The sequence below is a fragment of the Ctenopharyngodon idella genome, chromosome 6 (genome assembly GCF_019924925.1).
Source record: "Ctenopharyngodon idella isolate HZGC_01 chromosome 6, HZGC01, whole genome shotgun sequence".
Lineage (NCBI taxonomy): Eukaryota > Metazoa > Chordata > Actinopteri > Cypriniformes > Xenocyprididae > Ctenopharyngodon > Ctenopharyngodon idella.
The window spans coordinates 17526601-17539497 of NC_067225.1; the positions used below are offsets into that span (position 1 = coordinate 17526601).

The window sequence follows — 12897 nt, forward strand, 5'->3', positions numbered from 1 at the left end:
AAACTGCACGGTGACAATATTCTGTCTTACAGTTAGAACGTTTCCCTGCAATACATGTATCAGCCACTAGATGGCCACAATTCCACTCTTACGTTGAACTGGGAAAGTAACGTTCCCTCCACATATAAACAATTCGGTTTAGTTCCGGCTGTGGTGCGAGCTCAGTGCACGTTGGCGGTAGTTTTAAAAACAGTGTTCATGTAGGCATGAAATAAAAATTAATATATTGATAATAATATTGATACTTTTTTTAAAAAAATTAAACATTTAAGTAAGTTGTATACTGTAACGTTTCAGTGTGAAATGTTGACAATGTTCTCTTCATGTTCAGCTCTGTAGTAAGAAATTTCCAAATTAATGTAAGCTTAGTCTAGTTAATGTAATAGTTCACCCCCAAAAATGAAAATTTTCATCATCTTTCATCATCTTTATTTTTAGGTAGGCCTACATAACTCTAAATGATGTCAGAAAAATTATAGCCTAATGCAGGGGGAAACAAGAAATTTGATTAGTAATGCACCAAAGTGATTTTTTAATGAAGTTTTCATTTAGACGAAGACCGAAACTGAAAATAAAGTTTCAGTAATTAAATTTGGGTAATTCAAAACTGTATGCTGTTCAGGGTGCCGTGTTCTCAGGTGATATATTAAACCATACTGAAAGTTCTTCAGAGCCGCCTCTTGTTATTTCAGCAGAAGAAATTTTACATGTTGCTACTCTAGCATCATTTTTGATCAAAGTGAAGCGATCACACTGCTGACATGTTTACCTGTTGTAGCCTTTCCACGTTGTGTGCACAAAATTGACACTGAAATGTCTGAGAAGCGCTCATTAATTGTCACTGTTTTGGCACTGTTTTCACTATTTCGGTCCTCTAAAACAATTTCAGCCGAAATGGAAAAATCTTTTTTTCTTCTTCTTCTTCTTCTTCTCCTTCTTCTCCTTCTTCTTCTTCTTCTTCTTCTTCTCCTTCTTCTTCTTTTTTTTTTTTTTTTGCTGTCTCAGCCAAATGTTTCCGGTTGCCAAAATATCAGTGCATCACTAAATTTGATATAATGTTATGAGATCACATAAATGTTTAAAATATGAAAATGAAAAACACATATTTTACTGATTAGTTGTGTGTAACCCACAGCACATTGCTCCCAGGTCAGATGTACACAGTAGACGTAGTCACACAGAGTGGTTTGCGCCCTGAAGACCTGCCATCAACCAGCAAATCTGCTGGACCACTGCACTTCTGGACCAGTGAGTATCTCTCCAGCTGTGTTACAAACAGTGCCGGGGAAAGTTACTTTTAAAAGTAATGCGTTACAATATTGCGTTACTCCCTAAAAAGCTGCTGCTTGCTCTTGTCAGGCTTTGCAGGTGTTTTTATTTCCTGAGAATTTTTTTTTTTTTTTTGCAAGTATTTAATGCAGTAATGCATTCAACAGCATCAGCCTATACAACATACACCTTCATTTTCTTTTAAAAACACATTATATTATGACCACTTAGAATATTTCCTGACCCCTAGAGCTATGTATTCCATACTAAAGATCTCTTCACATTATGGGTTAAATGACATACTGTACAAATCATTTTCTTAAACATTGAAAGTAATGTGTTTTGTTATATTTGTACTTTTTGTCTGTTCCCGTGCATGCATGAGTGCACATGTCTAAGTGACTATGTTATGAAGAATTTTGATTCAGTAGTTTAAAAAATGTTATATGCAAATTCATTAAACTGAAAAGTAACATGCAATACTTTTTTTAAAAAAGTAACTCAAATGAGTTAGTAATGCGTTACTTTACTCATTACATCAAAAAAGTAATCTGATTACGTAATGCATAGGCACCAATCCCAACATAAGATATTCCCCATTATAAGCCGATGGGGCTGATACTATTGGAGGGGTGAAGGGTGGACACCCACTGGCAGAAACATAAACCGGTGCCTATGACATAATGCATGTTACTTGTAATGCATTACCCCCATAACTGGTTACAAACACATGCACCTCTGTCATTAACAGTGCATTATACTGTCCTCTCCATCAGGGCCGCTTCCACCTCAGAATCTTTCACTCTCCCATATCACCACCACCTCTGCTCGGGTCACATGGGACCATCATCCTCGTAGTCTTCCAGACGGTTTTGTAGTTAATATTACTCGAGGCCTGAGCACCCGTAGCCGCTACCTACCTGATGGAAGTTTGGGGACATACACCCTACGAGACCTCATTCCAGGACAGCATTACCGACTTGCCCTCACTGCTGTACGCAAAACGGCCAAGGACAACATTCAGAGTGTCCCTCAGCACCTAGCCTTCACCACACGTGAGTCGGCGATATTGAAGATCACTGCTTGTCTGCAGATTGTCAGGATGTTATCATCATGGTGACCCTTGTGTGTCCTATATTGCACAGTACCAATTCTAAAGGACCAAAGCAGAGGTGACAGACCTCAGGGAGGACAGGACCAACAGATGGGACAGACTTTGACACAAATTCAAGATGGAGTCACAGATGAGCAAACAGAAATCCTTGAAGAGCCACTAAAGTACGGTACTCTACAGATGCAATGCTGTAATTATGGATGCAATGTTAGGAAGCCATTCATACAATAATGAGTTCTCTGTATTTATTTTCTCTTTCAGATATACAGAGCTTATTGATGGAAGAGGGAGAATTACAGCTAAATTTACCAAACTTCCACATAAAACTATCAGACATCGCACAAGTCAGTAATTATTTCATAAAAGAGTGTTTAACTTGTAATGCATTATGTTTTTAAACTGAATTTTAAGTTATGTCATTTTAAATAGTTTTCGATGAAAAAATCTGCTAAATTAATACAGTACATTTATGTTTTATTAAAGGAAACATGAAAGAAAACATTCTCATTCATTCTCAAGAATTTACTAAAGGTTTTAAGGGTTGTTGAAATGAACATTTTAACAGGATATTAATAAATACAATCATTTTTTATCACATTTACCTCATTTTAGTACTTTACATTTTATTACTTGTACTTTTATTACTTTTTATTCTCACATTATTACTTTCATTCTTCATTCTGAAGACAGAAATTGTGAGATTAAATGTGATTTTTATTAGTATTTAATTGTAACAAATGTGCATATAGGTTTATGAAAAAAAATCTGAATGTTCATTACTCCTTCTTATTTATTATGAAACCACTAAATAAATAGATTAAATTTAATATTTCTCTTCAGGTATGTAATCTTTAATGATGTACTCTTACAAAGAGTACAAAAAAACACAGTTAACATTACAAAGTAATTATTTTCCAGATAATATTTTAATAAGCTGACATGGATTTAGTAGCCTACAATATACTACAATATAAAAGCCATTTCAAGTTTTACATTATTAGGCTTAACATTTTTCTTATAAATACATGAAAATACATACTGTATAGCTGATTTTTATAGTTTCTGAAAACATTCAACCTGATTTTCAAATTACTGTCATATTATTTGTTAAACAGAGCCTGATCCTCCAATCAAGTTAGAAAAGATGGAAGAAACCACCAATAAGATCAGTCTAGCTCTGGAAATTCCTCAAGAAGTGCCAAAGAGTAAATCTGGTAGGTGATCTTTCACTAAATCTCTTTAAAGATTATTATTAGACAAGTAAAATTTGTTGATTCACTTGTGGCAGGGAGTTCTTGGTTCTTAAACAGGAGAGTGTTTTAACAGTTGGTGGTATTCAAACTCTCTAATTGGTCCCAGCTGAAGGAGGCAAAATACCACTGCATGTATTCTGAATAATCTGCAGCATGACAGTCACCATAAACAACCACATCTGTCAGCAATCTATTATGGTTTAAGCCTGAAAAAAATTGACTTATGGTTGTTTAAATGTGCATATTTATATGCATGTGATTATGTGTATTTAAAAGAGCAGCTAAATAAACCCAAACATGAAAAAGCTGCATGCTTGCCAGTGTTTAAAGTATTCAGTAAAGCACTGTGTACATGTATTTGTATCCAAAAAAATTTTTTTTTTTTTAGAGTCATCCCAAGACTGCAGAACTCAGCCCTGCCAGAATGGTGGAACCTGTGCGCAGATCAACGAGTCGTTCAGCTGCGACTGTGCCACTGGTTTCAAAGGCAGACGGTGTGAGCTATGTTAGTATGACCACATCTGTTCATTCACAAGCATGCAAACACACACTGATGAACTACTAATAAATGCCACATTAAAGTCACCATGAAATAAAAATGAACCATTCTTATTTTTAAGGAATATTGCAGTATTCATTAGAAATGATTTATCCGTGCACATCATAATTATTTTAAAAATCCATGCGCCCTCGTAAACTTTAATCAGAATAACTTCCCCTCACACTAGCAACGACTTCTCTTCTCTGATGACATATTTATTGACGAGAGGCTGGACAACTTGCCACTCACAGGCAGTGTTGGGTAAAGTTACTTTTAAAAATAATGCATTACAATATTGTGTTACTCCCTAAAAAAAGCAACTAATTTTGTTACTTAGTTACTTTTTATGAAAAGTAATGCGTTACATTACTTTTGCATTACTTTTTCTCACCTGGGCTGGGCTTGCTTGTTTGTTTTTTAATAACAACAACAAAAAAAGTAATTTTTTTGGCAAATGTTAAGGCCCTTTCACACAAAAAGTAAAATGAATAAGCCTCAGGCTGAAGGAAATGCATATTTACACTTGTACAGTAGAGGGCGCTGCTCAAACAAACCTTTCAGCTGTGCTGCCATTCTGGATTAAGGAAGAATAGGATACAGGAGAAGGAAGTTCAACACTCTTATTTCTAAATCTAATCTAAAGTCATTTTTGCTTATTAGTATGGTTGAATTAGATCATAGAAGGTCGGCAATAAATAAAGTGAGATTAAATACATAAAGTATATTTGTGTAATTTAAGCTAGTTAATTATTACAGGTTTGCGCAAAATTCTGAGATTGCATTTCACTGTTTTTATTCATTTTGAGGAATACTGAATGTATTTGTGCAAGTGAGATGAGTAAATGCATGTTCACATTTAGTCTAGAACTACAATAACCATCATGTTTACACAGCGCACACAACACCTCTGCACTTTATTTCTCTCAACATGGTGACAGGAGAGCTGTCAGTCAATAAATGTGAAAAAGTAACTTGCGTTACTTATTTGAAAAAGTAACTTAGATATTTTGTTGTAAATTGAAAAAGTAATGCCTTACTTTACTGGTTACTTGAAAAAGTAATCTGATTACATAACTCAAGTTATTGTAATGCGTTACCCCCAACACTGCTCACAGGAAAGGCAAACCACAATGATCCAATCAATTCCAGATGGACAAAATCAAGCCCCTCCCTACATTTTTTTCTTCTTGAGAAGCCGTTTCATTCACAATAGTAAAGACTATTGCAACTTCCGTTTCATGCCAACTTTAAAATTGAGTTTATTTATTTTGTTATTTGAGATTATTTATTTAAATAAAATAAAATCTATATAATCTTTAATATAATCTAAAATAATATAATATTTAGCAGCTTTTCCTGAAATAAGATCTTTAGTCATCTCCACCTTTTCTGTATTTCCTTTCTCTGCCCTGTTGTATACAGATTGTCAGCGAGTGCCTCACCCATGTACTCGCCTTTACTCTGAAACAAAGAGTGTGCCTGTGTGGGAGGATGGTGTTTGCCATTATTTGTAAGTGACTCTTATCTGGATATGTCTGTTGTCCTGTTTTGGTCCAGTCTAATCCAATAGTTTTACCTATTTTTGCTGAGTACTTATTTTTACCCTCAGGTACAAAAGGACATATAAAGTTCAGCAGGATGTTTGTTTTAAAGAGATCTGTGAGCCTTTGCTGCCTAAGAAAACTCCAAGTACGTACAACATTGTCATCCCTGGTTTCACTGTAGATGTACATATGTGGTGGAAAATGATTTTGTTAATACATATACAATTTAAATCATGGCATGGAGCATAGATTGCTGTTTTAATGCTACGGATATGAATAAAACAACATTTTTTTACCCTCTCTCATTAGACAGAAGAACTCAGAAACAACAATAGTAGTGGTGAGTATATTTTCTATCTCTGATAGAAATGGAAATATAATAATATAATATATAATATTATAATTATATATATATATATAAAACCAAATGTGTTCTATCTTTTTTAGGAGGCTGAATCAATGACAACTTTGGGAAGTAATTGTCTCAGTTCAAATGAGGATGCATTCACATCATTGTTGACCCTTTCTTGCATCACTGGTCACCTTTCATTGCCTACATTGTCCTATGGATGCATTTGGTCCTATACAGCTCCAGATCTGTAGATGACCTTCGACCATATGATTTAGGAGTTACCTGCATCAATTAGCATACCTCAAATGTAAATATTATGAGATATTGACATGTAGTGGCCGTCAAGTCCCTCAGGGAATTTTTTTGAATTATTGCCTGTTCAATCTCCAAAACTTACCGGAATTTTCATTCAACCATACGTTCAAGCCTGGTTCTCTCCTACAGCAAGACTGCACAAAATACTGGAAAAAAATGTCACATCATTGTTTCTGTTTGTGTAAAGCAAAACTGTCTGCTAGCTACCATGTAAATAGTGTTTATAGTCTGTTTTTGTAGTTGAATATTTTAATAATAAAAATGTTAAAACTTCATGCTTTCTCCAAATTATTGTGGTGAGAGGGGGTGATATGAAACATGTAGAGAAATATATAGTGTTTTTCACTTATTTGTGGGCATTCTTATTCAGAGAACAGATTATGGGTTTTAGTCAGGCTAGATAACCTATGAAATACCACAAGATGTCACTATTTTGTAAAAAAAAAAAAAAAAAAACAGCTAAGGATCTTTCATTAGGGAAAGTTCCCTGAGACTGTCTGGATTTGTTAAATATGTATGGATCTTGCTCTCTAAACTTCAAGGCTAAAGTAGTGACACAGGAATTAGATGGTTACAGATATCAAATTCCCGCTCTATCCTCATTGTGCCTTTTAGGAAAGCACTTAAACCACAGCTTGGACTGCAGTTAATGCATTTATGCCATTAGATTAGATTAGATTTAACTTTATTGCATTGTGCAAAGTACAAGTACAGCACCAATGAAATATCTATACCAGAAGTGCAAATAGTAATATGCCTATATACAAATATAAATGTGTATATACAAAATATTATGTTCTGTGAAAAAGTGCAAAAGTATGAGGTAGAAAAAGTAGAGACCAGCTCAGTACAAATGACAAGGTGTCCAAATATAGAATAAAAAAGTAAAAAAGTATTATAAATTGTAAATGGGATAAAGCATAATGAAATTGATAATTATGATTGTTTCTGTGTATATTACAAATAAAATGTATTTGCAGTTCAAGCAAACAAACTGATATAAATACCCATGCACATCCACCAAAGACTTGTGTTATCATTTGGAGAAATATTTATATAAAGTCATCCTTAATAAAGTTTTTATGTGTGATAGGCTATAATTAATAATTTCAGGTATATTCTGTTCAAGAATATATATTCAGGGGTTTTCAGTCTTTTTCAGGCAATGGATTCCCTGGAGCTCCATGGATTAAAATTACTGTAGATATATTGTATACAAAACTTGTATTTTAAGTCTGGCCTAAAATAATAAATATAGTATTCTACTACCATCTTAATAAATGCTACTATTTAAATTATTTGTTATGATTACATTTTATAACAATGTAAAAACTAGTATTTATATACTAAGTCATATACTTGTGCACTTCATTTTATTTTAATAAATTTTAATGTAGAAGGGGGGAGGCAATGAAACATTTTGCTGAACTTTAGTTTCTTAACTTTAACTTTGGTTTGTTATTGTGTTTTTGTTTAACGCATTTTCATTTTCCACAAAAATTAATTTGAGCTCAAACTGATTTAACAGGTAGTAATTGGGCTCATAATGTCACTAATTCATAATGTCACCTGTCTGTATTACATTAAACACACACCACCCCAGGAACGCGCCCGTAAACGTCCCTGCGTGCGCGCGCTAGTTGTAAATGGACATCCCCCCCCCCAACCGCCCCCTTTCTTCAATGAAAACTGAGATTGCGTGTGGAAAAGACCATGAAAGGACAGCGCTGGAGGACACTTTTAAGGACTGTTTGTTTGGGATAGTATTTGTGGCTTGTCCACCTACTTTTTATATTTTAATAAATAAAAGCTAAGGACTTTCTCCCAGGAGAAAGAGAGAGCTTTAACACCGTCCAGCTGGCCCCGCTCGCGCCCGTGCGCTCACTGAGATTGAGCGCGAGCTAACAGAAGTTAGCTGGACGGCTATCAGCGGCGGGTGAGGGGACAATACGGAGAAGAGAGAGGGGTCGACAGAGAGCGCCGTCATCAAATCCAGTAGTATGTCGCCCTCGGGTAGAAGTAACTCAAGCTTTGGATGAGGTTCCGTGGCGCAGTTCGATCTCAAAGACTTTTTGACGCGACGGTGGGCTGTGATGTTTCTGCCAGCGCGGGGCTCCGGTGGAGGCGCGGCGTCGGCGGTGTCCCGGGGTTGGCAGCATACGGTACTGTGGAGACTAGGGGGTTTCTTTCTCCTCCTGCTCCTCGAAGGGGCCCGATGCCTCGCCAACCCGAGCAATGCGCCAGGCATAAACAATAACAACAGGCCGAATGTAAACGTCTTCATGAGCGAGGAAGAGGTCAAGAAACTCCTGGGTGTGTATACGTTACTTTATTTTCCCTTCTGCTGCTCTTTATTTCTGCTATGTCCAAAGTTTTGCTTAGAACAAGAACTTTTTGCCACTCTGTCAAAGAAACGTAATTGCTTCTAACTAGCTTATTTAAACACTAACTCGTGTCTGTATAGTGTCCAAAAGTTCACACAAGTTGTTTCAAACATGCTCATAAACTGCTGAAACGTTGTTGTAGTCTGTTAGCTCTCCATATGTTAGCTTTGATAGGCCAAACAATCTGCAGCGTCCTTGTAACCTCTGAATAGACAGCTTATGCTTAAGAAAATTGCTAAAATTTGCAAAGAAATGTTACAAAAATACACAATTGAAAGTATTTTTGTGCGGCTACACGTCAGTATTCTGTTTAAGAAGAATGAAAGGCGTTTTGGTTTGTCATCAGGTCGTGACTGGTTGCTAGAAAGTTTTCCAAGTGGATTCCAATGCTTTTCATGCTTTTGTTATTGGAGCCTTATTATGTGGTGATTTGTAAGGTTTATATCACACGCATGCACAAGATACAGAGCAGAGGTATATGAGCTGATGTGAGTCATTCATTCTCATTGATGTGTCTCATAATTAGTTGACAGAAAAGTCGCATTGAAAGATAAAAGTGGATTTTTTCTTAGAAGTTATTTTGCTTTGTGTCAGGCCAGTTCAGTAAGCACTGTGTGAATGCAATGTATATTTAACCCTGTAAAGCCTGACATATGAAATAAGTCAGCAAATATTTTAATGCAATAGCTTATTGAATGAACCTTTGGGCAAAATATAAAAGATCTAAAAAGTGGTTTGCATGTGTTTTATGTTTCAAATTCAATACATCAGGCTTTTATGGCACATAACAGCATGATATAGTGAGAACATGAAGCTCAAACTTTAGGAAATGTAAATATCTTTTTCTGTCTCCCAATAATATGTCTTAGTATGATGATAAATGCTTAGTCTTATGATCAAAACTCTTTAAGTTGGGGGCAAAACATAAAATACAAGCAATGCAGTAAAATGATGATTGAGAGTACAAATAAACGTTCCTCAAAAGCTTGCTGTATTATATTTGATACATTTTAACGTGATTTTTCTATAAATACGTGGATAACAAAGTAAACCAAGTTGCTTCAGTTCAGTAAATGTTCATTTTGAAACATTAATAACAATATAAAGTTAAGTTTTTACTTTATAAAAAAGATTAAAGATTTCACAGCAAAAAGACAAAAAAACTTGAAGACATTTTACAAATTTCACTTAAAAGGCCTTTTAATTTTTTAAAAAGTATGAACTATCAATCAAAGTACAGAAGACATGTTGAAGATTGTTTACAACTGGTTTTTCAACAAAGTTTTGTTCATGTTGATATTTTAGAGGCCTTAGAAATTCATGTATCAAATATTATACTATACGCTTTACAGTGTATAATGCGAGAGAGTGGTAATCCTAATAGAAAACATGAATCAGGGAATAGGTGTCTGAAATTATGCAGTTGGACTGTATGGTTATTTATGACTTAATGGCTCTGCCTACAATCTAAATGTATTTGTGCAGAATATTTAAAGTCCCCTTTCTAGGCTAAGGGGTCAATCCAAGTGTTTTGTATTCTGAATAATTCAATTCATTCATGAATCTTGGAGATAAAAGGCTTTGTGATGCCATTGCTATGTTTGTGTTCAGAGTAGGTTTGTGATTCAGCACCACTATGATTAATGCAGTGAGAATTGATTAGTGGTTGTTAATTGCTGGGTATTTGTGACGGGGTCTATAAGCAGTCATTATCATTGCTAATGTCACAGCGTAGTTAATGAAAGGGTTGGGGGGCTGGAGCATCAATTTCCTGCTGGAAAGAGGAAGCGGAGACAAGGGCATTTTGAAGCAGCCTTGTTTGAACTTGTTTTGAGGGCTTACACTTTCAGCTCAAATTGAGAGCAATTTCTATCAGCCTGAAAATGAAACAGAAATTAAATGTAGCATTTAATGTGATGTAAATGCTATAGCATTAAGTTGAACTCTAAATTTTGCTATATGAAGTAAGTATAAGGTTTCAAATGAGGCTGCAGCACCCAAACTTTTTACACTTGAATGCTTTGAATTTGTAGATGTAGCCTAACCAAATGTTCAGGACATGACTATGGTGGTTATGTTTAGTCTTCCATAAGTGTGGGTATTTTAATGCCTGATGCTGATGTCTAGAAAGAGCAGGATGGTTGATATATATTTTTGAGACCTATAGTATGATATAAATTAAAGCAAATTAGATTTTTTTTAAATTGAAGTATTGTAAAACAATATTCTAAAATTCATCAAAATAATAAAAAAAGGAAGGGGGTTTCACTCTGAATTGGAACAAGAGTCCAAATGTGATGGTGCTTCTGAGTGGGTTTATTTGAGCTTTTGTGAAATGCGAACAGGTTTGAAAGATGATTGTCCCCCTCTGGTCTCATAGCTCTGTTATCCTCTGTACAGCTGACCTGCATATTTTTGTCACGACTGGCTTTGAGAACAAAACTCATGGCTATGTGCCTCTTTCTGGGCACACTGCATTTCTGTGTCTCGTCAGTGATGATTGATGAAGTTTATGCTGGGCTTTTACACTCCTTGATGTTCATATCAGATTATTAACATCAACATGTCGCCTGTAGTTTTATGCGGGGTGCTCTGCCATTTGTCTTGTAATGGAGGCTGGAATGAAGCTCTTTAAAAATTTTTAGGGAAAGTGGAATGGAGCTGCTCTTTCAAAAAGTATTTCTCATAACGTCATTTGCCCCTTTTCTGCTGCTGTGTCACCTCTGAATGCATTTTGGGATCCTTAAAAATCTAAACATGTCTTATCAAGTAATATTCTGTAGCGTAAGCTTTTTGTAATAATGAAGAATCACCGATCTTTCTCTGTTAACAAGAACTTTTTGCTCTCTCTCCTGGTTGAACAATGGGTGCTGCCCATCTTGGAATCAAAACCACCTTGCTGCAATAAAGAAGACTGAGGGCCATTGTAAGTAGTGGGATTGTGAGTAGAAGTCCCTCAATGCATTTATCACAGGGATATCAGCAGTCTGTAGTTTTGCACTGCCAGTGCCTCAGAGAATCAGGTGTCCGCTGCTCTGCACAGGAGTCTGATTACCACTGATGTGGTTCAGAGATCCTGTTCTATGACTCACAGGAATCCTTGACTTAAAAGTTTTTAGTTGTGGTTATATGGATGCCTTATTTTTAGTGCTTTGAATGAACAGGTTTAAGTTTTCTCCTTGGAGGTGAATTTTATTTTTTATTTAAATGGATGCACAAACTTGTGGCAAAACTTAAATTACTTCCATAGCGTCAATTATTGCATATGTAACAGTTTTAAAATCAATTGTCTCTCTGATTTCTGGAGTTAGTCGTGGGGGCAACATTAACAATATTTCAAATTATTGCTATATTTTATATTGATGTACCAACTGTATCGATATTATCTTGATATTTGCTTGCCAGTAATCAAATGTTTTGGTTAATTTGAGACAACAAATGAAATTAATTAGGGCTGTCACTAACGATTATTTTGGTAATCGAGTAAGCGGTTGATTTTATTTTGATGATTAATCGAGTAAACTGATATTTTTTGTGGTAATAAAAATAGACCTAAACAAACAATAGTTTTTAAAATGGCTTAAAATACATATATAATAACAATGAGGCAATAATATTTGGTTCAAATGAAGTATCACAAGCAAGCAATCTTGTGGTTTTATAGAACAAAGTTAAAATACATAATATACATAATAAAATCAATCAACTTTCGTACACATGTAATTGAAACCGAAATTCAGAACCTCTAACCGTCGTAATTTCCCCATGTTGGTTATTTCATTTTTTATTATTATTTTTTTAAAATCCTGTTAATACTTTCCCCTTAAAAACATACTACCACATGTGTAGTCACGTGACTCCGCCCCGTCCAGTCAGTTGCATGGACGCAACACGGAGGCGAACTCAAACCCGAGTCAACACAGACAGACAGCGTGCGATCCCGAAGTGAAATCACTTTTGCTTGCGTCCTCACGAAAGTTTGTCAGTTGTTTTAAGGCTTGCCAGTTTGGACATTCAAGCTATTTTTAGACCATCGGACATGTGTATCATTATATTGAGCTACTGCACTGATGCATTGTGGCACACAAACACTCAAAACACTCACACAGAAACTTGTCAACGCTG

At 35.4% G+C, this 12897-nt stretch overlaps 2 protein-coding genes across 5 annotated transcripts in view; both read left to right on the forward strand.

Annotated features, from left to right (window-relative positions):
• Positions 1-6661, forward strand: part of sned1 (sushi, nidogen and EGF-like domains 1) — a 33571-nt gene extending 26910 nt beyond the window's left edge. For all 3 annotated transcript variants that reach the window (XM_051897088.1, XM_051897087.1, XM_051897089.1), the window contains 10 exons: positions 1136-1248; positions 2046-2324; positions 2415-2547; positions 2645-2727; positions 3499-3597; positions 4025-4141; positions 5600-5687; positions 5787-5866; positions 6031-6061; positions 6169-6661. In XM_051897088.1, coding sequence (XP_051753048.1) covers positions 1136-1248; positions 2046-2324; positions 2415-2547; positions 2645-2727; positions 3499-3597; positions 4025-4141; positions 5600-5687; positions 5787-5866; positions 6031-6056 — 1018 coding nt within the window. In that variant the 3' untranslated portion in view covers positions 6057-6061; positions 6169-6661. The remainder of the gene's footprint in view (positions 1-1135; positions 1249-2045; positions 2325-2414; positions 2548-2644; positions 2728-3498; positions 3598-4024; positions 4142-5599; positions 5688-5786; positions 5867-6030; positions 6062-6168) is intronic.
• A 1393-nt stretch (positions 6662-8054) lies between these two features.
• The window catches only part of ryk (receptor like tyrosine kinase), a 65002-nt gene continuing 60159 nt past the window's right edge, over positions 8055-12897 (forward strand). For both annotated transcript variants that reach the window (XM_051897091.1, XM_051897092.1), the window contains exon 1: positions 8055-8701. In XM_051897091.1, the coding sequence (XP_051753051.1) occupies positions 8482-8701 (220 nt within the window). In that variant the 5' untranslated portion in view covers positions 8055-8481. The remainder of the gene's footprint in view (positions 8702-12897) is intronic.